The 26,342-nt window shown below is 40.1% G+C and overlaps 1 protein-coding gene across 5 annotated transcripts in view; it reads right to left on the reverse strand.

Annotated features, from left to right (window-relative positions):
• Nucleotides 1–574: 574 nt before the first annotated feature.
• CPSF6 (cleavage and polyadenylation specific factor 6) overlaps nucleotides 575–26,342 on the reverse strand; it is a 92,189-nt gene continuing 66,421 nt past the window's right edge. For 2 of the 5 annotated variants that reach the window (XM_075344872.1, XM_075344870.1), the window contains exons 8-10: nucleotides 20,996–21,149; nucleotides 20,384–20,574; nucleotides 575–4,572 (exon numbers count right to left, since the gene is read on the reverse strand). In XM_075344872.1, coding sequence (XP_075200987.1) covers nucleotides 20,388–20,574; nucleotides 20,996–21,149 — 341 coding nt within the window. In that variant the 3' untranslated portion in view covers nucleotides 575–4,572; nucleotides 20,384–20,387. The other 3 variants (XM_075344871.1, XM_075344869.1, XM_075344873.1) reach the window with 2 other exon arrangements.

Raw genomic sequence — 26,342 nt, forward strand, 5'->3', positions numbered from 1 at the left:
CGCGCAAATCTCTCCAGCATTCACACTGAGCTCAGTGTAGATGCTAGACTGTATGGGCTGCTTCCAGGAATGACGTCCCTTTGTCACGTGATAGTATTTCGAACACGCCCCTATCACATGACAAAGGGACGTCATCCCTGGAAGCAGCCCATACAGTCTAGCATCTACACTGAGCTCAGTGTGAATGCTGGAGAGGTTTGCGCGCTCACGAGATTATGGCCGGGTACTTGCTGATAACAGTCACAGTCCCGTCCATAATCACTTGCCTGCGCACACGTCACCAGCGGTCACACTGCTCAGTCCTGTGAGACTGGCACTGGGCATGCGCGGGGATGGCTGGAGCAGTGGGCGGTGCATCAGATATGGAAAGGAGCGATGGGGGCGGCATACAGGACCAGGAGGCAGAATAACGGACGGCAGAGAGCCCGCCCCCGTGACGGATTTACAGAAGCTGCATACAAAAAGGTAGAACTTTATAAAGGCTTTATTTTGGTCTCACATGGGGCACAATAATAACAGGGACCTTCCTAGAATGCAGCCCAGGAGCTGCAGAGGGGGAAGCTTTTAGCTTTTGGGCGAAATTTCTGATGACAGGTTCCCTTTAAAGCTGTTAGAGGCACAAGACTGATCAGATCAGTCGTCATGTGCAGGGAAAGATGCAGGCTCCGGTAACAGAAGTCAAAAGGTCTTGAAAGAGTTTTATATCTCAATAGTACACAAAAATAAACTTTGTAATATATTTTAAAATCAGAAAAAAAGGGCTTCTTTCTCCTCCTGGACTGTTTTGATTTGCAACATTCTCAATTCATGCAGAAATCTGTATCCAGTGAGGATAGGTTTTCCCATTACTGACATAGGAGATGACAGTTGCTAAGGATAAAATTATATGTAGATGGGAGGGAGCAGGAGGAGAGGAGTAGAAGATGATCTTATATGCGACCCCATGGCAGGCTGGAGCCACTTCTTGCCGGCCCTTTAAACTCCCAATGTGCGCTGAAAAAAAGCATATACACAGTGTTCACTATTGAACGTTGAGTGCACATACACTGAGTGCAAGCGTTCTGAGGACATACTTTGTGGGCAGGGAAGTGCACAATGAGCTCCTGTCCCAAAGAAGTTAAGAGAATCAGCAGCCTTACCGTCCTGAGTACTGTACATGCCCCGCCCTACCCCCAATGATGTCTGTGCTTCACAGCCATGTATAAGCCCCCAGCATCTCATTTGATGTATATGCCCCAGCCTCTCCTGTGATGTATATACTGCAGCCCCCATATCTCCTGTGATATATATACGCAGCACTGCCAGCATCTCCTATCTGATGTAAACACAGCAGTCCCAGCATCTCCTATATGAAGTATGATTTACCAAACTTATAGTGTTAACTGCGCTCCAGACTGACACAAACCTGGAAAAGCAGTTGTGAGATGCAACATGATCAATATCAGCCACACCAAAGGGAAGCAGCTCCAGCCACCATAGTAGGGGAGAGTTAATTGACCAAATATAACAGGATCATTTTCAAGTTGATAATTTTGTGCGCCCTCCGATTGTTGGTAGAAATTTCCAAATGGCCCTTGCCAGAAAAACAGGCTCCCCACCCCTAAGCTACAGGAACAACTCCTCTTTCATCCTTAATCCCTTTTACATCTTATCAGTACCAACTGTCATTATCTCAGGAATGGGAAAATCTGGCTTCACAGAATACAGATTTTACCCATACAACATACATTATAAAAGTTTCTTATCTTCATGTGAACTATTGATTTATGAAAATAAAAAAGAAAACAATTGACCACTAACACAATCTGCATATTGATAAAGGTATGTCCTAAAGAATAGAGCTGGATTTTTCTCAAAATGGACCTGGCCGCTCTCCTGGTTCCCGTTGTTTTAAAGAGGGAAAAAAAAAAAAAAAGTACTATGGATAAGCTCGGGGGCATCTTCTCGAATAGTATACGTACAATCACTCTGGCTTTCCTCCTACATGTGGGTGTTACCAGCTGGTGGTGTGTTCCTACACAATGACGCCAAGCAGTGGTGCCAGCTTTGGCAAAGGGAATGCTAACACCCAGTTAAGTTATTCATTTCTATGAGATTTAACAGAGGAATGTCAATTTAAGAATGGATACTTCTGACATGTGTTTTCATGTAACCTGATAGAAGTGGAGAAAAACTTTTAAAAATGTAAAAATAGAAATCTCAACACCTTTTTATTTAGGTTGAGAACTTTTAGACCTGTGAGAACAAATGTTAATACAAGAAACCAACATTACTTACAGTTTAGATGTCCTTGGTTCGTAAAACCAATTCAAACAGTGCTTTCATGTCGAAGATAAGTAGTTTATTGTTTTCCAACAGTTAGCATTATAACATTGGATGACAAGAAATCAAGCATCTAAATCTTTAAATACCCAAGATTTAGCTATAACTAGGAAGCAAAGCAGTGTATATATAAAAAACAACCAGTTACACACTTCACAGTTAAAAGAAAAGGCTTCTATCTAAGTGACTGTACCACATGACCAATCCTATGAAAATAAATTTAACATACCCACATAGGTGTGATATTTACAGCAGCAACCTATATATTGGCAAAAATATAGTACAGCTAGGTTTAAAACACTTTCAAGTCTTTAACCACAAGCAAACTTGCTATTTGAACACATTCTATAAAAGGACAATAAGAATTGAGTATGTACAGACAAAAGACGTTGCCCAAATTTTGTTTTATATGCTAAGAAAATGTGCTAGAAATGACAGATGTAATACCAAGCAAGCACTTTATAGCCAGTCCATACAAAATGTGTTTACGTTGTTTTTTTTATATATATGTACAAAAGAAATAAATATACAAATATAAATACCTGAATAGGATCAGAGGTTGTAAGACAAAATTAATCGCTAACAGGGGTTATATTTTTCCGCATGACTTCCAGAAACAGAGGCACTCTAATTCATGGAGCCAAGTCTGGTATTATTGTTCATGGACTATGTCTAGTGTTCACAGTTAGTAGAGCGAGTCAGTTCCAACTACTATGCCAGACATAGGTGTTTCTAGAGGGGGATGGGAAGACCCTTTATTTCTAGGAGATTCTCCTCTATTTTTAGACAAACCTGATATTAATAGTACAGCCCAAGATGGAGAATATCAAAGCTAAAACACTACTGATTCTCAGCTGTCAGTCTACGGCTCATCCACGTGCAGGAAAAAGCTGCACTGTGTCTACCACAGGAGGTGATCAGTGGGCAGCAATATTTTAAGTTTTGAAGGTGAAATCTATATTCCAATCAATCCAAAACTGTAAATTGTGGAATCAATACAAGGGGAAAGATAAAATCATGATAAAAATACTTACCTGGTTCTGTTTTACTACATTGAGTAACCAACTCATTTGGTGACATGTTATAAAAACATTTATACACTATCATGTTGCATGACAATTGAACTGCTGATCAGAAAAACGCATAAGCAATGCAAACTCCTTGGCGTGTGAGAAAGTAAGACCCTTTAGTTTCAAATTGTGTGCATACAGCCTGTAGTCTTTTACTACAGAAGAAAATGTACTGCGGGAAGAACCTGTTACAGTATTCAAGCAGTGTATAGGTAACCATGTCACCAACGGTCTTGAAAACTTGGTATCCTAAAGCAGTCCAATAAAAGAAGTAGATAAGATCTACAGTAAATCTTTCACAGAAAGAAAACGTCGTATTGAGCAGAAAAATTAATCATTCCACCACAGGTTGATGCATTAGTGAGAACAGGCAAAAATCTATTCAATAACTGCTGGAATTACGCTTGAATTTAAAATTGACTTTTTTTGCTAAAACAGAAGCAAATTTGCAAAACCAGAGGTGACACTTTGTGATTCATACTCCAACACAAGTTTTCATACAGAGTCATATATGGAAGATGGAATGGTGGCCTATTAAAATACACATTTATGGCATGCACTGACTAAACTAATTGTGTTACACCATTTACTACCAAATATAGTAATATACAAAATGGCTAAAATTGTCAACAGTGATGTAGCCAACTAACAAATACATCTAAAGTCAGTTATTTTACATGAATAATGGGCACCCGATGATTGCAAATTGTGGTTAAAGAAATAAAAACAACATATCGCTAACACAAGCCTTTCCCTGAGGTGTAAACAGCAAAGAACTCGAACAGCTTTACACATCAGCCCCATTAAACAGTTTATTACAATACCACATCTTGTCATCAAGGTGGTGTAATGTACAAACATTAGAACATGAACAGGAACAAACAACTATAAAAACAAGAAAGAACTGGACATTAGAAGTTGGCATTGTAATGCATACCCAAAGATGCAAGAGCTAGTAATGTTTACGTCACACAGGTTTCAGTCAAATAAAACATTTAAGCAACTTAAAAATAGAAGTAGATCTACAGGTTACCATGTTTGCAGATTTGCTTTATTCACAGCTAGATCTGTTCATTTTAATCCATATGGTCTCAGAAACTGAGTCGTGAAGTAAACTGAAGGCCAAGTGTCTTCTATGACGAGTAGGCGTTGATCTTTCGAGGTGCTCCTCTTCTGTCAGCTGTAACGTGTTAAAATTTTGTGATGTAGATTTGATACAGTACATGGCAGACAATTCTCGTCAGAACACAATACCATTGACAGCTCAAGAAATAGTACAGCTTTAAAAGATGGTTACACATTTCCACGCATATAAGATTGCTTAGTATCAGAAGACAGCTTATTCGCAAAGTACATTTATAGCAGATACTAACAGTCTTATATACAGTCAAATGTGAATTAGTGCTTATACACAAGTATCAGCTATAGACCGTGAACAATGTCTAAACAGTATTTATAAATACACAATAGCAACAAGCCCTCAATTGTACAAAAGAATATTTCATGAGATCATGAACACTGTTTACAGAACTATTCTAACTTTCAGATTAATCTGCCATCTTGTCTATATGCTTACATAATTTTGTTTTTCAGCTAGAACATTTAAAAACCTAACAAACTAAGGCTATGTTCACATAGGTCACATTTCAGAGAAAATTTCTCCCCAAAATGTAACAATCGGGATCTTGTGCATCTAGATGGGGTTTCGGCAACCTCATTCATGTGCAGATTTTTCGTGCCTCGAGAATAAGGAGCATGGATTGCGCATGCTAAGGCTAATTTCATACATCCGGCATTTCACCAGATTTGGCACACTCCAGTACAGTGTTAATACTGTACAATGGCATCACTGCAAGCTCTGGTCACATGCTGTCATGTGACCAGAGCATGTGACCGGAGGTGCCGCGATGCCATTGTACTGTATTACACTGTATTGGAGTGTGCTGAATCTGGCAATACGGCGAAATGCCGGATGTGTGAAACTAGCCTAAAGAAAAACATTTGCCCCAACAGATGACAATGTGGATTGTTGACAGTAAAAATGCAAATTTGTGGAACAATGACAAAAGAAACCAGATTGTTTACTCAGATTTTTGCCGTAGACAATAAGGGTGACATTTATCAAACCTTTGTGAACATACTCTGAAAGTGTGTGTAGGTTACAAAAAATTAGCCATAAATAACAAAATACCTGTTTTTTTTTCTATTAAGTTGAACAGTTGAATCAGATATTACCCAAAACATATGCTTTGGCTATAGCACTTTTAACTCCATATCTTAGTAAAATCTTTTTCATTACAAGTCAAGGGCAGTACCATGATATTGTAGAAGTAAACAATATTCATTTGTAAAACCTGTTAAATGAGTGTTAAAAGTGTAACTGACAGTCTCCAAACAGTTTTAGGCTATGTGCGCACGTTGCGTACTAGCCCTGCAGAAATTTCTGCAGCGATCTGAAGAGCACATGTGCGTTTTAAATCGCTGCAGAAATGTCCGTAGTGAAAAAAAAAAAAGCCGATTCCATGCGCTCTGCCTGCAGCTCCTGCCATAGACAGAGCAGGGGCTGCCGGCAAAGCGCACGGAAGAAGTGACATGTCACTTCTTAGAACGCAGCGCTTCGGCAGTAGCCGAAGCGCTGCACTCTAAAACGCCACGTGCGCACGGCCCCTGCACAATCTCCATAGACTGTGCAGGGGACGCAGGACGCATGCAGTTACGCTGCGCTACAAAGCGCAGCGTAACTGCATGAATTTACGCAACATGCGCACATAGCCTAAAAGTGTATTACACTGGCCGATAATAGGCTGATATAAGTGTTCCTAGGAATGAATGTAGCTGATCTAAACAGGCTTGGTAAATATTCTTCTTGGCATCATATTGTGTGTAAACAGGACATGTGCTGTCTAGAACAATGATATTCTAGGCATACAGAATAATTGTATTAATCATTCAATCCATGACCTTTGATCAGCTTGCATTTAGTTATCAAAATCTGTGGTCGTTTAATGGTATACACTAGAAGGGCTCATTCAGATGTCCAGGCACAGTGGTTCTTGTCGACCGAAAAATGACCGAATCATATATTTCGGAGGCTAGCATGCTCAGGTTAGGAGAGTAGCGGTTACTCTGTGCACTGCGGTCCAAGTTCAGACCAATGTGCATGGACATCTGAATGAGCCCTAACTGACAGCAGACTTGGCTGTCTTAACTAACATTTCCAAAGCCTCCCCAACCTTTTTGTCATGCCTCCAGTTACCAGATGTAAATGCATGTCATGAGAGCAACACTGGAAGGACATTTTATAACACCGTGAAAATAGATCAGACAAATTGTGCCATACATATCATATATGAAGATATTTGTTCCAAAAATATACATGAGTTACAAGTCATTATAGGAATAATACACCCCTTCTGCATATTCTGAAATAAAAAAAAAAGTAATGTGTTTAGTAGGTTAAAGTTTAAAATCAAAGTCCTTCTATTATTGACAACGAAAGTAGTAAAAAAAAAAACAAAAAACTTATCCAGGAGGGGTGCATTATTTTTTTGCAATACACAACTTATCTTTTTTTTAGAACACAAATTGTTACATGAGAACTAAACTATAAATAGTGAAAAAAATTCTGTAAATACAGATTTACAAGTATGAAAAAATATCCAGTCAATATATGTACAGAGTACTAAAAATTCTATTTTAATTTATTTTTTCATCCACTTCCCCACACCAGTTATTAAAAAGACAGTGTTCTGTTTACATCAGTAGGTCTGCAGTTTTGCTTTACATTGACGCAGATCATAAACCAGATATTTTACATGTCACAAATGTGTTGTGAAATCCAAATGTGACTGATCACCAAACACATACAGAAGATTTGCTATTAGTGCTTTAAGATATGGAGGGCTAGTTGAACAATAGCCGTCAAATTGACCCATACATATCAACATCCCTACTGATGCCAATAAGTCACATGAAGCAGGGATGGAGTTGTAAACTAAGCTTATGCTGACAAAAAGATATTGCCCCTGCAAACGGGTCGAATACACTTGCACCTATAAGGTGGTCAGACATACACCTTTTCTGGTGTCATACATGACGAGACAATTAACTGCATTGCTCTTTAAGGAGCATTTGAAGGTACAAAGGGCGGTAATCATGCAGCAAGTATGTGTCACTCATGAGTATAAACAGGCTTTATAACGATTTGTGGGAATAAAATATAAAAAAAAAACCCCACAGACACACACAAAGTACAAGGCAGCTGTACCTTGGCTACTAATGCTGAAAAATGATTTTGTATTCTTACTATTGGATACAGATCATTAGACAAAAATACATATTCACTGTTCATATGACTATCCTTTTAAAAGGGCTTTCAAAGTACATTTTAAACAAAAAATCATGAAATAATAAGTTCCTCAATTGAATGTGTTAAAAAGAAATCCCAATGCTGAAAATCCTATAAATGTGCCCCTGCTATGAACTGTATAATGGATATTTCTGACCACACAGGGACATGGTCTGATCATACGACATCTCCTGGGAAAGGAAGGATGCAAGACTACACAGGGGATCGTAACATTCTTTCTAGGTGGTAAAATTCTGTTTAAAAGCAGGTAGTGAAAAGTTATACCTAACAGAATGATTCAGCTGCGATCGCATGTTGTCCTGTCTGATTACTCTTAATCTCTCCAGTGCCCAGGAGATGTGGTACGATCAGACCATGTTCCTATATGGTCAGACACGGCCATTACACAGCAGGGACACATTTATGAGGTTCTCAGAACAGGAACATTCAATTGTGAAATGTACTTTCATTTCAAATTCTATTAAATTAAATTGTAGTGAAGAGTGAACACCACCATGCTCGTAACAAGCAGTCGGTGGCTCAGATGGGCGCACTTAAGTACCCAAGTGTAATGAAAATCAATGGGGAACGAAAGCATTTTTACGGGTAGTCTGCTGGAAAAATTCCTGAGTCCCCCGTTTACTTCCATTATACATGGGTACTTGAGTAGTGTTCATCCGAGGACCAACTGCTGGTTAGGAGTACAGAGCACCAGAGCTTGATAGTGGTTGCTCATACAACTGTACTATGTTAGTGGGACAAGCCCCTTTAGCTAGAAGGGAGACTTCTCTTGCAGGGATCGGCGTTCACCTAGCTGTCACAGAACGATGACACTACGGTAAGGACAGTTTTCTGCAATTAGAGTTGATGGTTTAAAAGGTATGACGAATGAGAATATTTTTTTTTTTTATTTAGGTTGTACATTAATGTACAAATTTAGGGGCTGGGCTTTTAATCAACTTTGAACAATTATTTTTTGTGAAAATAAAAAGGTACATATTAGTAAATCTATTTTCAACAGATGAAAGGGTTTACAGTGTGATGTGTAATATTCTCCAATGATTAAGATATTGAGAAGAATATGGAAATGCATCCTATATATTACGACTGGGGTTTTTTTAATACACGTGTTAACACCGCTGAAAAGGGAAATTTAAGACTGGGTTGTAAAGGTCTAAGTAAACAGCAAAATACACCATTCTATAATTGACCACATTACATTTACAAAAAAAGAATGAACTAAAGTATATTTCAGGTTGGAGTTATACAGTGTTTTTGGCCATGACCGGTCTCTGTCTGTCAGCCAAACATCGTCATGTGCCACTGCTATATTGCAGTGTAATACAGGTGAATGGGATTGTAAAGCGAATCATAGGGTAACAGCAGTCCAGTTCAATCCAACTGGGCCCGACTTTTTACAACTTGATTGTCTTGGTACCCCAACGGTGGCAATGCAACCCCCGATTGCCTGCATTATGCTGAAATGGCACAAAGGGATCACTGGCTGTGTAGCCTGGGTAGCAGCCAAAATTGCTGTGTAACTCCAGCCTTAAAAGTTTCAAGTTCAAGGGAACAGTGTACAATAAGACTGCAATAGAGTTACAATGGAATACAACAAAGAATTTACTGGTTCGGTTTAGAACAGTATTTTATATTAGTGTATATGATGAACAGGCAGAACACCACTATGGATAAAAAAAACCTATAAATTCAGATTACATAATTCTCAAGTACAAAAATTTGGCATAGCCACACATTACTGCTGCAAAAACACTAAAAGTTTTCATTCCCAAGGAACACAAATACTGATTGACACCAAGGGTGGCTTTATACAACTAAATTGGGTGTACTGTTACTCATTGCGTACTATTATTGTGCGATAACTAGGCATCCTAAAAATGAAAAGGCAGCAGAAGCTGGGGAGTGAAGGTACTAAACCAATGCAAAACGCAAATTTTAGGGGCTGAAAATCAATTTATTCTTCAAGAGTTGTCATTTAAAAACATTACAAATCTCTGAGTATCCAAAATGTATAAATAATTAACTGATTCTGTACAAGATTGTGGTTTACAGACAATTGTTTTGCATATACTTACAAGAAATGAAACAGCATAAAGGGGTTTCAGGGATTTTTTCTTTTTTAATTTTAAAGTTGGACTAGTAGAGAATGTTATAAAATAACCATTAATTCCTTCTAGAATCTTGTGACAATACCAGATAGGAGGAGGTCCGTGTATAATGGACAGGATCTCATCACACTGGGACTGGTAGGAGACTCTGTAGTAAAGTAATTCTTTTATGGAACATTCTTGTACTCCATGCCTAATCATTTACATCTGTGCAAATATCTACTTTACATAGAAAGCACATATACCAGACTTGTTCACATCCTCAAAACATCCCTCTGTCCCCCAGCATCTGATTGACAGCTTCCATTAATAAGCATGAATGGGGTATGAATTGAGAGGCTGGTGGAGAAGACAGTAAAGCCCCAATTTATCAAGTGTAGCAAATACTTCCAAATAGAAATGTAGCAGTTCTCCTGATATAGCCATGTCTCTTATCTCATATGTAGGGCATTGCAGCTTAGGTATCCATAGTTAAAACCACGAGTAACTAACTTACTATGAGTGGATGTAACCATGGATACCCAAGCTAAAATGCCCTGCACATGAGGTAAGAGACATGGCATCAGGAGAACTATACTACATTTCTAAAAGCAGGCATTTACTATTACACCTACTACATATTGGGATAGGATCTTGGAGATGGGAAGAAACCTGTAACACTTTTTGGTATGATTGGTTGCTATGGGCAACAAAAAGTATTGCTAAATTTGCCCCAAAACGTTTATTCATACAGTTCACATTATCAAAGTAATCCCTGTTTTTTCTCACCCATAAATTATATACTTAAAAATGTATCACTTACTTTAAAACCAAACCATGATCTATATTTTTATCTAGGAGACCAGTGACCAAAGTCACGTTTTAAATGGTCAGCATTTTTAAGGACACTGACTCGTACACTTAAGACTTACTCATGAATACAACTAATCCAGTGGGATCAGACAATATTCATTTGCGCGTATTACTAGCTTAAAAGGCCCATTATATTCGGATTTCTGGCAGCCCAACACAATATTGTGCAGTCAGGGCAGGGAATTTAATCATCCTCTCTCCTGGCAACGCTGTTTCTTAACATTGGTGGGCACTGTTGGCAGGAGAAGCTCACACCTGAGCGGAAGCTAGGTAGGGAGAGTGGCAGAAAATGTGGTCTGTGTAATGGTAAGCTTGGTGGTGATGCATAGGAATATTAGGAAGGAAGGCTGTTCAGGCGCAGGGTGAATAATTCAATAGTTGCTGCTACCTCATAAAATCCCACATATTTGGGTCTCCTGTGTTCGCATTAAAGGGACAGGAAACTTCTAAAGAAAATCGGGGATCATTGCCGCGCTTATCACCATTGAATCCAATGAATATTTTTCAGGTCATTTATTGAAGTACAAGTCTACGCGATTCAGGGGTCTCTGCCCCCTTCCTCAGGACAAGTAAATGATGACACAGAAGATCTTACACACAAACACAGAAATATATATACCTTAAGTCATATACGCCAGTGACTCATGCACGTCATAGGACAACCCACCAAAAAAGAAAAAACGGCGGGAGAAACACATGGTTAATTTGAAACGTCATGAGGTGTATAGTTTGTAAAATCAATCTAACTTGCTTCATAAATAGGAGTTATAGCATAAAATAGAAAACATTATCCTTTTCTGTGTGTATTAAAAGAGGGGTGTATTTTCTTTTATTTATTTTTTTTCTATCATTCCTTTAGAAGTTTCCTGTTCCTATCTGACGGGTCCGCAGCTGTCTCCACCAGCCTCAATGCTCCATCAGGTGTTGTGCCTGTCTCACAATATCCGTAGGTGAGTGCACCTTACAATCCCCCTACTGCTGTTTATCGGTTAAAACCCTATGCGCCTGTCTTTCTCCCACTACTTCTTAGAGTTCGCATTAAAGGGATCCTGCCATGCCATTTCTTGATATGACCCTGCCCCCAATGTGTTTTAACTGATACAATGTGCATCACTAACATGGTTTAAAAAAAAAAAAATATCCATGTATTTCTAAAAGAAAAAAAAAAAAAAAAAAAAAGAAAAGATGAATGCTTAGAGGAATGCAGTAAATACCTTCGGCTTCAGTTAAAGGGGCGGCACTTTTGCTAAGATCTATCACTCAAGTTCAGGCATGAAGTTTTTTTTTTTTTTTTAACTTAGCCACGTCCCCCACCTTGTAATTGATTACACCACAGGTCCTTCAATATCACTTCTCCAATGTTGAGCTCAGCACTGGAGAAGTGGTGGTGAAGGACCTATGCAGATGTCACAGTCATGTGACCGTAATGGGCGGAGCTCAGCGGAGAGATGCTGGTGAAGGACCTGTAGTGTAATCAATTACAATGCTGGGGGTGTGAGCTTGAGTGACAGTGACTGATCCCAGCAAACGCTCCACCGCTACAACTGAAACCTAAAGGTATTACTGCATTCACCAAAGCATATAAAGTCTTACGAAAACTACATGGCATTTAATTTATTTTAAACCATGTTAGTGATGCACATTGCATTATTGAACACACATTGGGGGTGGTTTAATATAAAAAAAAACCACAAGACAGGTTCCCTTTAAATGCAGTGTATAAAATACAAACTAGTTTTATTTCATTCAGTACATCTTTTCATTTGTCTGAGTGATATATAGTTTACAACCTAAAAGCATCAATTGTTAAAATTACTATTTACAATACAAAATTTTTATTGACACTTGATGAAACCGTTTATACACAATATAAAAAGGCATAATCTTGAACGCAAACTATAAATGAAACATATGATTCCTTTTATTTATCTCCGATTTATCATCTGTCTAAATGCAGAGCTCTGCGTAACCCTGCCTCCACCATTGATTGGCAGTTTTCTGTCCATGTACTGTGTACTCTTACACCTGCCAATCAGTGGTGGGGTGGGGTTATACACAGGTCATGATTATGGAGGCCTAACAGGCAGAAGGCTTATTGGTCCCCTAATTATACAATTTCTGCTGATAAAGCAGTGATTTTATCATAACTACACTAAGCATACCATTATGTGACATTGCTGGAATCAGGGTCTCTGTCTCTACATCATGCTGCTCTCAGATGGCAAAAACCTGGTGACAGATTCCCCTTAAACATGACAGCACAGTATCCTGAAATAACAGCTTTAACAGACAAAAAGACATATTACCTACAAAAATGGGAATGACCGATTACCAGCATCCAAATTGTAAGATAATAAAAAACACTAAATGTCACCACAACCAGGCAGTAAATTAACGAATCAGACCTGTCCGTCACAAGGTTAAAGCTCCCATTCATATTAGATAGTTGTCACACAAATGATCGTTTAACAGCTATCTCACCCCTGAGAGCGACATACAGTGGAAGTTACAGCCAAGCCCTCGTGTTCTATCAGAGAAAGATGCTGCAGTGAAGGTTATACCATTTACAAAAGGGGGAAATTGATATAGAAGGGTTAATAGTTTCTATATTTCTTCATTTTAAATATCTCATTGTTCCATTAGTATATCTGGTGTAAGTTCATAGTTATTGTGTAGCCTTCAGAATAAGAAATAAGCTCAAGGATTATTATTGTCTGCTAAATGTTCTTATCTCATATGCATGACTCTAAATTTTTGTTTTCCTCAAACTTAAAGGTCATATGATCAACTTGTAAATTTCCAGCTAGAAGCCTTTTTTGCAATATCACATTGATCTGTAAATGGTATAAATAATCTATACCTTGGCTAAATAAACAGAAAACTGATCATGCTCACTTGAATGCAGGTCTTTTCTCCGAGCGCTCGATATTGACGTAGGCAAAGAGGCCAACGTCAACAGGACCTCACTGGTGATCCCATAAGCTGACTTTTGTGACAAAACAGAACAGCTACAACACTGACTCCTCTGGCAGCCACTCCTCTCCAAAGCACACAAAATGATTGGCTGCTGAAATTCAACAGGCTGCATCCTTTTCTGCCCAGATGTGTGCCGGAAGAGAATTCAGAGACCCTCCATACACATTAAACCGTCGGCGGAACCCACTGCTAAAAGCATGTATGAGCAATTTTAGTCCAATGTGTATGGGGGTTCTTTACTCGGAGTTGTAAATATTGATATGGAGAAGCTAAAAGGATTTTAGACACATTCCACATCAAATCTCAAAATAAATAAAATTGTACATATGAATTGTGTTTACAGATATCTAGAGGAATGGTGGACATGTGTGTAATGGGAAATCACTTATTTATAGAATGATTTTTTTTTTTTGCAAAAAGTAAGGTAAATGAAAGCACCTCTCCAGCGGTGCAATTAAAAACCTGCTGGAGTGGTGCTTTACACCCAAGTCCCCTGACCCTGTCATGCTCCCCTGCTATCGGCTTTATCTTCTATAACCAACTCTCTGTCAATTTCATCTCATTTCACAGCGCGGTGGAGGTCACAACTCAATATAAGTATATGTGAGCCTCGTTCTGGCTCTCAGATTGAGAGCTTGTGACGCAACACCTGACTTCTGGCCAGTCACAAGATGGCGCAGTAGGACCGGAGTTGGTAATAGGTTAAGCTGCTGGAAGGTGAGTATATGACAGGGGGATTAAATTTAAAGCACCAGTTTTGCGTTGAGAGGAGAAAAAAAAATAAATAAATAAAAATGCTGGAGTGTTGCATTTAAAAAGGAGTAAAAATTGAACTCGTCTGATCTAAACTGCTGCATTTGTTTTCACCATGTCCGTGAACAATGCAAACATGCTGGTGTAACAACGCCTCACACGATCATTCTACCTTGTTACACTACCTTTTACACATGGATCCACAGAATTTAGTGAGTCATAAGCAAAGACATGTCTCCTATGCCTGCATGTAACAATATAGTTTTTATAAAAAATGTAGTGTGAATTCATTCTGATCATTCTTGAGAAAATCTCGACAAGTGATTTTTTTTTTTCTGCCTTTTGTTTGTGTCTACTTCATATACTTAATTTGCATTGCAATAAGAAGCATCACTATGGAGCACTTTATTTTACTTGCCCAAATCAAGAAAAGCATGATTCTTTACACCATTTATAACTCATTTTTGGCATTTTTACAATACACGAGAGGACAAATACGAAGGGGAGATATAAGCTTTCCTTTTTCTTTCCAAAGCCCCTCCCCCATCCCCTTCTCTAGCTTTGGTTGTAGGAAAAGAGCAATAAACAGTGCATGTATGGATCCAGCTTCTGCTATATGCATGTATTGTATGCTAGAAAGCAAACACCAAGCCACAATGGCCAGAGGAAAATGCAATACATATACGTTTAGCTTAGAATAATACTAGGACAAAAATCAAAAGAAAATGAAATATATAGGCTTCTTATGTATCAAATTGTAATAGTTAAACAAAATATTTCAAAGTGTGCTTGATTTTATATAAATCTAAGTTTACAAAGATATATACTACTGAAAATGCTAAAAAATTGAATCCGCTTTAAAGAGCTTGTTCATTGAAGAAATTATCAACATGACCAGTGGTAAATAAGACATAGGTGGCGTCCAGCTGCGGGGACCTGCTCTGATCCGCAGAGTAAGGGCTCATGCGCACGTAACTGCTGAATATTCTGCAGCGATTTGACAGCACATGTGCGCGTCAAATCGCTGCAGAAACGCTGCATAATGGATGCAGTTTTTCTCAACAAATTAAGCAGATTTCATGCGCTATGGCTGCTGCCCCCACCATAGGCATAGTGGGAGTTGCCTCCATTACACACAAATTAATTGACATGCTGTTTTTATGAACGCAAAGATTTGGGTCCAAATTTTAGCACCCAAATCGCTGCGTTCATAAAAGAATCGTGCGCACGTCTCATGCACAATCTACATAGATTGTGCAGGACGCATGCATTTACACTGCAGTGCAATACGCAGCGTAAATGCATGCAATTCCGCAATGTGTGCACGAGCCCTATGGCACTTTCCACATTTAGAATGGAGCAGCACTACTCAATCCCCACTTCATTAATTCATGAGAATTCTGGAAAAGCCGAGTGCAGCGCTCATCAATCCCAGAGGGAATTACCGTAAAGGTGCGATACTGGGCATGCACAGTGCCACTATTAAAATGTGGGTATAACCACGATAAAAGTGCCCAAAGTCTGACTGGAGAGGATCCCAATGGCTCACCCCAACCTATTAAGAAATTATCTACACTGGACAAGCTCTATAGTAAAGTCAATCATGAAACAAAACAGTCTCAGATTTTTACATTTGGTTAATACTGATGGGGTCACTTCTGCTAAATTAATAGTGGTCGCACACATGTAGATATCTATTACAAGAGAAAGGGGTTTTTGTTGTTGGGAGAGATGAAAATTTAATTAGACAAAGCACCACTCCAGCGTTATTTTTTTTATTGCACCGCAGGAGTGGTGTTTTAAATCTAGTTCTCCTGACCCGTTTCATACTCACCCTCCGGCGTCTTCACCTTCCATCACCGCCACTCCTGTCGATCTCCAGCAATTTATGACCGACTGGAGCGGTCGGCATGTTGGCAGCTCCAGAGATTCTTGGAGAGCGCAGTAGGTCACATATCAATGCATCTCTATGAGAGGCTCGTTCCGGTTGTATTGAGAGCTTTGGACATAACTTATGACTTCAAGCCAGACAGAAGTTACAGTCACAAGACTGCGCCGCAGGGCCAGAGGTGAGCTGAAAAAGCATGAAAATGCCAGAGGGAGAGTACAGGGGTCTTACATATAAACTGGCACTCCAGCGCTGAAAAAACAAGAAACACTGCTGGAGTGGACAAGGGTATCATCTGACCATGTAATAGAGTGGCTGGAAAGAGTACTTTGAGTAAAACTGAATGCTCATATTTCTTAACTTAAAGGGGTTGTCCACTACTGAGACATTCTTAATCAGCATGTTTGTCCCTGGTAAAATAACACACTCGCCTCTGGTGCCAGCACTCACTGCACCCATTCAGTGCTGCCTTCACGGTCCTCGCCTTCGGATGTATAGAGCATCAGAGGAAGTAAGCGGCACCGCTGGAACGGTGCCGGAGGAGAGTATAAAGGGTTTTTATTTTACTGAGGGCAACCATGGCGCTTTAAAGAGGGTTACCAAGTAATGGACAACCTCTAATACTAATTATTTGCAAATTTCCTGTTATCTGGCACATGTTCCTATCAACATGTAACTACTAGATTGCATGAGTAAAACTAAGCCAAGGTGAAGCAATCCATACAGAAGTCACCACTGACATTTTTACTTTCTGAAATTATTAAAAGCCTTGATTAATGCATGGGAAGAAGGGGATTCATCCAAATTACTAACATAGAATTAGCAGCTCTGCGCCCTTTACTCACAGTGCACAGGAATGTCCTCTGGTTGGTTATGGCGTCTTCTATAACAGGACTGCCACTCATGCATAGAAGATGAAAACAGTCAGATGGTCATGTGACCCATCTGTCAGTAATCACAGAGTTCATGCGCAACAATCCTGCACAACTATTATTGCACCATTTATGCCATGGCACTTTACATGTGAAAAGGGGTATACATAAAAACAAGTACAATAATCATGAACAATACAAAACACAGACTAGTACAGGAGAGAAGACCCTGCCCCACGAGGGCTCACAGTCTACAAATGGGTATTATTTTAATACAATTGCTCAGGTCCTACATGCAAGTACATGAGAGTATATTACCAAGCCAATGTGCACTACAGAGCCCTACCCTTCAAAGATTTTACGCTAAAATTCTCACGTAAACTTTGTATTGGTACAACTCAAGGCTGAACTAAAATTTTGCAACTTTTGGCTCGCACGCCATTTTTTTTCCCCAGCTCCAATAAAGTCAGCAGAACTGGGGTGGAACGGAGGTGTGGCAACCTCCACTCGTCAGATTCATGATGAGCTGTGGAATTTGCTACATGACGAATCTTACTCCAGCAGGGACAAGGGTGGATGCTACTTGTCCAGCATGGACTCATTAAGAGACGGGCTCCTATTACTGAGTCGTGTGACTGCATCATGCCTCCTCATCAAGAATGACGTGAAAAATGTTGGTTTCTCCAAAAAGGCTACCCAAGATTACTTGTGGATGAGTTCACCCACATGATCCTCTGGCTGTGGTCATCTTATTGACATGAGTGGCACTGCTGTATTGACTAAATGGGATGTTCCTTTACAATGCAAATTAACAGCTGCACAGCTAATGATAGATAATTCTACTTCATACATTACGCTATCCTAAGACTGCATATCCACCTTCCCAAATATTAAAATATTAAATGGGGTACCCAGGAATACTTTACCTCTACGATCGATAGCTTCATACATTTTAAAGGATGACATTCATAGTTCCGCTTTCAATCGTCACAGTACTGGTAATATTCAGTGTGATGGCGATGCAGCTGCTGAGTGCTCCCCCTCACTTCTGGGACATTGCATCACACAAAGAGGCATGATCTGCTCCTGGCTTCTAACACAAACCACCCCCCCCTCCCCTCAATAACTGCTCCTTTATGTAATGCAAGCAAACTCCGAGTGTGATTCTATGCTTTGCTTGCCCAATCACCGTGATACCTGCCTGCCACTTCTTCATAGAGGTGAAGTCTGAAGTCTGTGCACAGGCAATCCGTGTATGTCCAGCACTGTTCACCCTCTCTAAATCTTCCTGTATCACACATACCTGCACAGCCTGATGACAGTGCACACTAGGGAGAACTGTTGGGTTTGTGTCTGATACGTTTATGTCACTAACACATGCTGCAGAAGACATCCTGATACAGTTCTCACGCTGGGGAGGCACATGTGATGAAGGAGGACTATTGAGGAGGGATAGAAGTAATGGGAATAGGCTATGGTAGAACAGAGGTTACCTCTGCCCAGCCTGAGAGTAGAGAGCCAATGAATTAACAGCAGGCAGAGATCATCGTCAGTTAGGCAAAGCAGGGGGGTGTGACTAGCATAACAAGATAAGTAAGGACTGCATGGAAGCAGCAGTTATCTGGAGGTTGTCTTGTGTTAAAAGCCAAAAGCAGATTATGTCCTTAAACTGACATAACATCCCAGACCGGAAGGGAAGCATTCAGCAGCTGCACCTCCATCACAATGAATAGTTCTGAAAAACAATCTGATGATTGAAAGCAGCACTATGGATATAAGCATTTATAGTTTATGAAGTTATACCAATAGGCTACATTTTCTTTTATCTCCCTGGAGCGCTCCTGAAATCAAGACTGTATATTAAGCTGTATTCTCTACACCAAATTAGCTAGTCACTAGGAGCTTTATGCAGTGATCCCATTTAGAATAAAAAGAAAATCAGATTAGTTGACAATAACAGGAATGACTCCCTTTTTTAGTATGTTATTTGTTGTTACATCATTTTCATGACATCACTTAACACTGTACACAGTTCAGCTATCCCCAGCATTAGGCTATGTGCGCACTAGGACGTTTTTGCACTTCTCAAAAACGATTCCTTTTTAACAGCAAAAAAACGCACAAAAACGCACCCACGGCAAAAACGCAGCCGTAAAAACGCATGCGTTTTTACAGTGTTTCGGTGCGTTATTGATCACTGTGTTTTTTCCAATGCATTGCATTGGTGAAAAACACAGGAAAGAATTGACATGTCCATTTTTTTTGTCGCTCAAAAACACAGCTAAGAAAAAAAAAAAAAAACCTAGAAGTGTGCGGACAGCAAAAATGAAAAATCACACTTTGCTGGGGAAGCAAAGTCATGCAGTTTGGAGCCCAAAAATGCACAAAAACACATCCGAAAAACACGCGAAAATGCTCAGTGCGCACATAGCCTAAGCTTGAAGGACACACAACACCTGCCAAGGGTTTTCTTAGCACAAATTATATTTCCTAGGAATTTTTTTTAGAAGTATGAAAATTACAAATGAATACATAATTTTCCTTAAAAGGGGGTTGTCTCTCTAACAAAGTACATTTTAATCAACAGATTTTTGGAATAAAAATTTTCACAGTATTAGAAATGTTAAAAAAGGGTCTTGTGCTGAGATAATCTTATATATGTGTCCCTGCTTTGTACTGTGTAATGGCTGTGTCTGCCAGACAGGGACATAGTCTGACCATACCGCATCTCCTGGGTTGGGGAGGAAGCACGCATAACAACATGGAATCACAAATGATTCTTTTTCGGAGGTAAAACATCTCCTTGAATGTTAAATATTTTACCTCACAGGACAGCACGGGATTGCAGATGCTTCTGTCTATATACTTCTTTGCTTCTCCCCAAACACTGGAGAGGAGCTGTGGTATGATCAGATTGTACACTCAGACATGGCCATAACACAGTACATAAGCAGGGGCACACATCTCAGCACAGGAACATTTCCCAGCACATCCAATTGTGGAAACTTTTTATTCCAAGACCTGTTGATTAAATGTACTTTGTGGGACAACAGGCACTGCCAACAGAGGTACTTACCAAAACATCAATGTTTTAGAATGATTTGGGTTTTCTTTAGTTAAACAATCTGACTCGCTCTGCAGAGCCCATATTCTCCAGCCTATAATATACCCACCTGCTTAGCGATGACGATACTCTCTCTCTCTGTCTCTTTCTCTATCACGATCACGTTCCCGATCGCGATGCCTTTCTCGTTCGCGGCTTCTTTCTCTGTAATAGTCATCGTGGCGATCTCTGCTGCGCGATTTGTGACGCCTGCTTTTTTCTCGTGACCTACTGTGGTCCCTTTCTCTTGAACGCTCACGTCTTCTAAAGGAAATACTCAATTAATTTCCCTTAAAACATGCTCTCGCATTACTAAGCAGTCGATCCCAAAATACAAATTAAAATTATATTCTAGAAGCAGGTCTCCACTACAAGGAATGCTATTAGTGTCTTTAAAGTCTCAGGTGATCTTCACATTAAAAGGAAGCTTAGGCTTGTTATGCCATTAATTGCTGTCTTCCTCAATACTGACTTCAAAAGTCTTACTAGATGAAGTTATTATGCAGCCTTTTGTATTCAGCCATGTTTTGGCAAATAGACACTAGGAGAAAAGAAAACCATTCCTTAATAGCCAATGCAAGAGATGAATGTTTACAAATATAAAGCTCCTCGTAAAATATGATGTATATTTGCTGCACTCCTACACTAACAAGCATATACGAATGAAGACAGAGCACATTACCTAGACCCTGAACCATAGGATTTTGATTCAATTCCATGAAGACAATCCTGTAGAGAACTTATCAGCACTTTGCAGCGATCATCTGCAGAAACTTTGGATTGCTTAATTAAAGAAATAGCAGTTACCAAAGTCTCTATTGCACTTCCATAATCACCTACACAGAAAAAACAAACATAGCATTACAAAATTGCAACAAAAACCGTACTAATCCTAACAACTTACTTTTTCAGCCTAAATGAAGCATAAACCAGTTTAAATTCTCCAGTAGGCAAAATAATTTGGTGCAGTAGACATGAGATGTAAGATCACATTAGTGAAGCCTCATCTCATAGCATCACGACATCCATTACACGATGGCTTATTAGTGCAGATAGTGTGTTGTATAAGGCCAGAACTATTCTAAAACTTAGCTTTTCATGTCACTGCACCTGATCACAATCACCTTAAGGCTACATTTACACAGTAGTATTTTACATCAGTAGTTGAAAACCAAAACTAGGAGTAGGTGAAGAACACAGAAGTGGTGGAAGTGTTTCTATTACACATTTCCTCAGACTGTGGAAGACCAGCGTTGTGCATAAGCAAAACGCGCCTCATAAATTAAAGAGGTACATTATATATATATATATATATATATATATATATATATATATATATATATATATATATATATATATATATATATATATATATATATATATATATATATATATATATATACATACACACACACACATACACATACACATATACATATACATATATACATACATACACACACATATGTATACAGCTCTGACAAAAAGTTAGGAGACCACTCCAAAATTGTTAGTTTTTCTGATTTTTCTCCTTATAGGTGTTAGGTTGACCAATAGGTCACAACTGTTGCCAGCGATGACCAAATGCGGAGGGAGTCCTAGGCCCCCCCCTCAGCCCTAATGAGATTCAGACAGACGCTGATATCTGCACATAAGGTAAGAAGGAGTGTGCGCTCCGAAGACTGCTGCTAGTTTATCATCACATACAGGGTTTATCAACCTAATACCGGCGTAGCTATGTCGTGTACAGCCCAACAAAGCATAAATGAATTTCGATTCTTGGTGTAAGCGTAACTTTCCATTTGTCAGTAAAAACACAACTCTTTCATTGTCTTAGCGGTGCTTCACACACAGCGAGCTCGCTACCGAGATCGCTGCTGAGTCACGCTTTTTGTGACGCAGCAGTGACCTCATTAGCGATCTCGCTGTGTGTGACACTGAGCAGCGATCTGGCCCCTGCTGCAAGATCGCTGCTCGTTACACACAGCCCTGGTTCGTTTTCTTCAAAGGCGCTCTCCCACTGTGACACACAGATCGCTGTGTGTGACAGCGAGAGAGCGACAAATGAAGCGAGCAGGAGCCGGCATCTGGCAGCTGCAGTAAGCTGTAACCAAGATAAACATCGGGTAACCAAGGTGGTTACCCGATATTTACCTTAGTTACCAGCCTCCGCAGCTCTCACGCTGCCTGTGCTGCCGGCTCCGGCTCTCTGCACATGTAGCTGCTGTACACATCGGGTTAATTAACCCGATGTGTATTGTAGCTAGGAGAGCAAGGAGCCAGCGCTAAGCAGTGTGCGCGGCTCCCTGCTCTCTGCACATGTAGCTGCATTACACATTGGGTTAATTAACCCTATGTGTACTGTAGCTAGGAGAGCAAAGCTAAGCGGTGTGCGCTGGTAACTAATGTAAACATCGGGTAACCATACCCGATGTTTACCTTAGTTACCAGTGTCCGCAGCTTCCAGACGCCGGCTCCGTGCAAGCGCAGCGTCGCTTGCACGTCGCTGCTGGCTGGGGGCTGGTCACTGGTGAGATCTGCCTGTTTGACAGCTCACCAGCGACCATGTAGCGATGCAGCAGCGATCCTGACCAGGTCAGATCGCTGCTGCATCGCTAAAGTGTGAAGGTACCCTAAGGCTAGGCACAGATCTCATCTCTGTCCTTGGGTCTCAGCGTCTGTCTAGAGTCCTTGAATCCGCTCTGTGTCATAGCGCAGCTGGGCTTGTTTGTTCATCTTACAAAACAACATGAATGTCCATCTATTCAATTTTAAGTTAACTCTTTCCTCACATAGGCATGTTTGAGTAAACTGTTCTTTTAGGCTATGTGCGCACGTTGCGTACAGTCACTGCAGAATTTTCTGCAGCGATTTGAAGCGCACGTGTGAAAATGTCCGTAGTGAAAAAAAAAAAAAGCCGATTCCATGCGCTCTGCCTGCAGCTCCTGCCATAGACAGAGCGGGGGCTGCCGGCAAAGCGCACGGAAGAAGTGACATGTCACTTCTTAGAATGCGCGCTTCTGGCAGCAGCCGAAGCGCTGCGCTCTAAAACGCCACGTGCGCACGGCCCCTGCACAATCTCCATAGATTATGCAGGGGACGCAGGACGCATGCAGTTACGCTGCGCTACAAAGCGCAGCGTAACTGCATGTATTTACACAACGTGCGCACATAGCCTTATTCTGTAAACTACTGACAATGTCTCAGAATTTCAAAGCAATACATTTTGTATTTATTTTCTGAAAAGGAGATTGTCAAAATTATAAAAAAAAATGCATTGCTTTCAGACATGAAATAATGCAAAGAAAACAAGTTCATAATAATTCTGAAACAATACTAATGTTTTAACTCAGGAAGAGTTCAGAAATCGATATTTTGTGGAATAACCATGATTTTTAATCACCGTTTTCATGCGTCTTGGCATGCTTTCCACCAGTCTTTCACACTGCTTTTGGGTGACCTTATGCCACTCCTGGTGCAAAAATTTAAGAAGTTTGTTTGATGGCTAGTGACTATCCATCTTCCTCTTTATTACATTCCAGAGGTTTTCAATGGGGTTCAGGTCTGGAGATTGGGCTGGCCATGACAGGGTTTTGATGAGGTGGTCCTTCATCGACACATTGATTGACCTAGCTGTGTGCAGGGCACATTGTCCTGCTGGAAAAAACAGTCCTCAGAGTTGGGGAACATTGCCTGATCAGAAGGGAGCAACTGTTTTTCCAGGATAACCTTGTATGCGGCTTGATTCATATATCCTACAGCATGAGTACCACGGTCAGTAGCATGTTGTGCACTGACAGAATGCAGAGCATTTAATATTTGTGATGACTCCCCTGAAGAGTTACATCAATGAAACGCGTCGGGAGCATGCGTGTTTCTGCGAATAATTAACCAAGGAAGGGCAGTATATTACACGTTTGGAAATCCTGAAGTCACAAGCTTGGATTACTTATGAGCCCGTCTGAATTGGTGAGACCTTTCCTTTTTGGCAAGATCAATTTATGTTAAAAATGGCTTCTTAGGCTGTCATAATTGGTATTGGTTCTTCACCTTCCCATTTGATATTTTCCATAGCCCTCCTCTTGGAGGCAGTTCCTCTGGCGGTAAGGCCTTGGATTCTGCCTAGCCATTCTATATAGTGAAATTGTTTGTTTATGGGATTTTTGTGTGCCTCACATGTTGGCATTGGTCCATTTGAGCTTGGTGACCAAGGGCCATATGTGTTTATTTTTAATATTTCACGTTTTTATTAGTGACCTTTTTCACTTCTTAATAAGCACTTAATAAATGTTAAATTTTATAATCTTTTTTTGTCTCTGAGATATATAAGAGTTAAAAAAAAACCTTTCTGCTAATTTGATAGATATGATGTTTTGATCGCTTGTTAAAGCATTTCTTATAACAATTTTTCTTTTTGTTTACAGATTGTGTTATTTTTATATTTTGATTGGACTTTTCTCAATGAGGCGATACCACATGAGTAAAATCAGAAGTTTGTCCAAAAACAGTAGCGCACGTTTTGTACCATGTTCCAAAACCTGTAGCGTTCTCATTTTTCGGGATCTATGGCTAATTTTTTGCGTCTCGAGCTGATATTTTTAACTGTACCATTTTCGCGCAGATGCTACGTTTTGATCACCTGTTATTGCATTTTCCGCAAAATTTGTGGCAACCAAAAAACGTAATTTTGGTGTTTGGAATTTCTTTGCCGCTACGCCATTTACTAATCAGATTAATTAATTTTATATATTGATAGATCGGGCATTTCTGAACGCGGTGATACTAAATAGGTGTATATTTTCTATTTTTTTAACCCTTTAATTTTCAACGGGGCGAAAGAGGGTGATTTAAAAAAATAAAAAACCTAAAAGTTCAAATCACCCTCTTTCGCCCCAGGGGTTAATAGTCGCAGGTGGAATGCGATTCCACTGGCACTAGCATGCACACGTCAGCTGTTAAAATCAGCTGATGTGTGGGGATCGCTACGGCAGGGGGCGGGGATTAACCTCACACGATCCATGACGTACCCAGTATGTCATGGGTCACTAAGGGGTTAATAGTCCCCTTAAGAGACTACACTTAGTGATCTTCCGATCGCTTGTGCTATACACAGCAATGCCATAGCATTGCTGCATATAGTGAAAATCAGTCTCCTTTGAAGTCCAGTCACAGGCAGGGTTTCAAAGGAGCGCTGTAATGATGAGCACAGAGGTCTTACGCAGACCCCCTGCTGTCACAGTAACCCACAATCATATCATGTGTTCAGCGATGGGAGCTTAAAAGGGCACACCCCTATGCCGACATGTTAAAATGCCACTGTCTGTAACACACAGCTATTACCTGCCGGGTATGGAGCGATAGAAGCCAGAATCCTACTCCACACTGATGAGGGGCAATACCCCGAAACAGCTGTCTGTGGATGGATACCTGGCCTTGGTATTTCCCTTGTCATATCTTTACATATCTTTTCTCTTTTAAGACACTTAATATGGTGGTTATGGTGGTTTCCTAAAAAGAGCCACTCCTTGGCTAGGTCCTTCCTGGAGGGATATCTGGCTATTTTCTGTGTCGAGACTCCTAACAGGCTCCATGGACTTTTTTGATTGACATATTAAAATGCCACTGTCACTTCCTAGAGGAAATCCTGGCCGTAACACTCAACTATTACCTGCTGGGTATGGAGCGATATCACCCCATGAGCTCGCTCCATAACCTGCTTCTGACTTGTGGTCCATAAAGGTACAGAGGATGTCGTGATGGGGTTAATAAAACCGCACTTCCCATTGACACCATTAAAAAACTGGCCACATCGAGGAGACAAAAAAGGCGGAACTAGTAATTTCAATCGCCAAACTTCACCTACGTCACTTGCCAATTTCTACATGTTGTTTAAAGGGGCTATGCAATAGCAGTAAACGGGATTAGAATATACACCGTACAAGTACTCCCATTTTTACATACGGCATTGCGCTAACCTTCTGCAACTTAGAGATCGTACAGAGGAATGTGCAACAGAAAGCCCACTTTAT

Source organism: Anomaloglossus baeobatrachus, chromosome 4 (assembly GCF_048569485.1).
Source record: "Anomaloglossus baeobatrachus isolate aAnoBae1 chromosome 4, aAnoBae1.hap1, whole genome shotgun sequence".
Taxonomy (NCBI): domain Eukaryota; kingdom Metazoa; phylum Chordata; class Amphibia; order Anura; family Aromobatidae; genus Anomaloglossus; species Anomaloglossus baeobatrachus.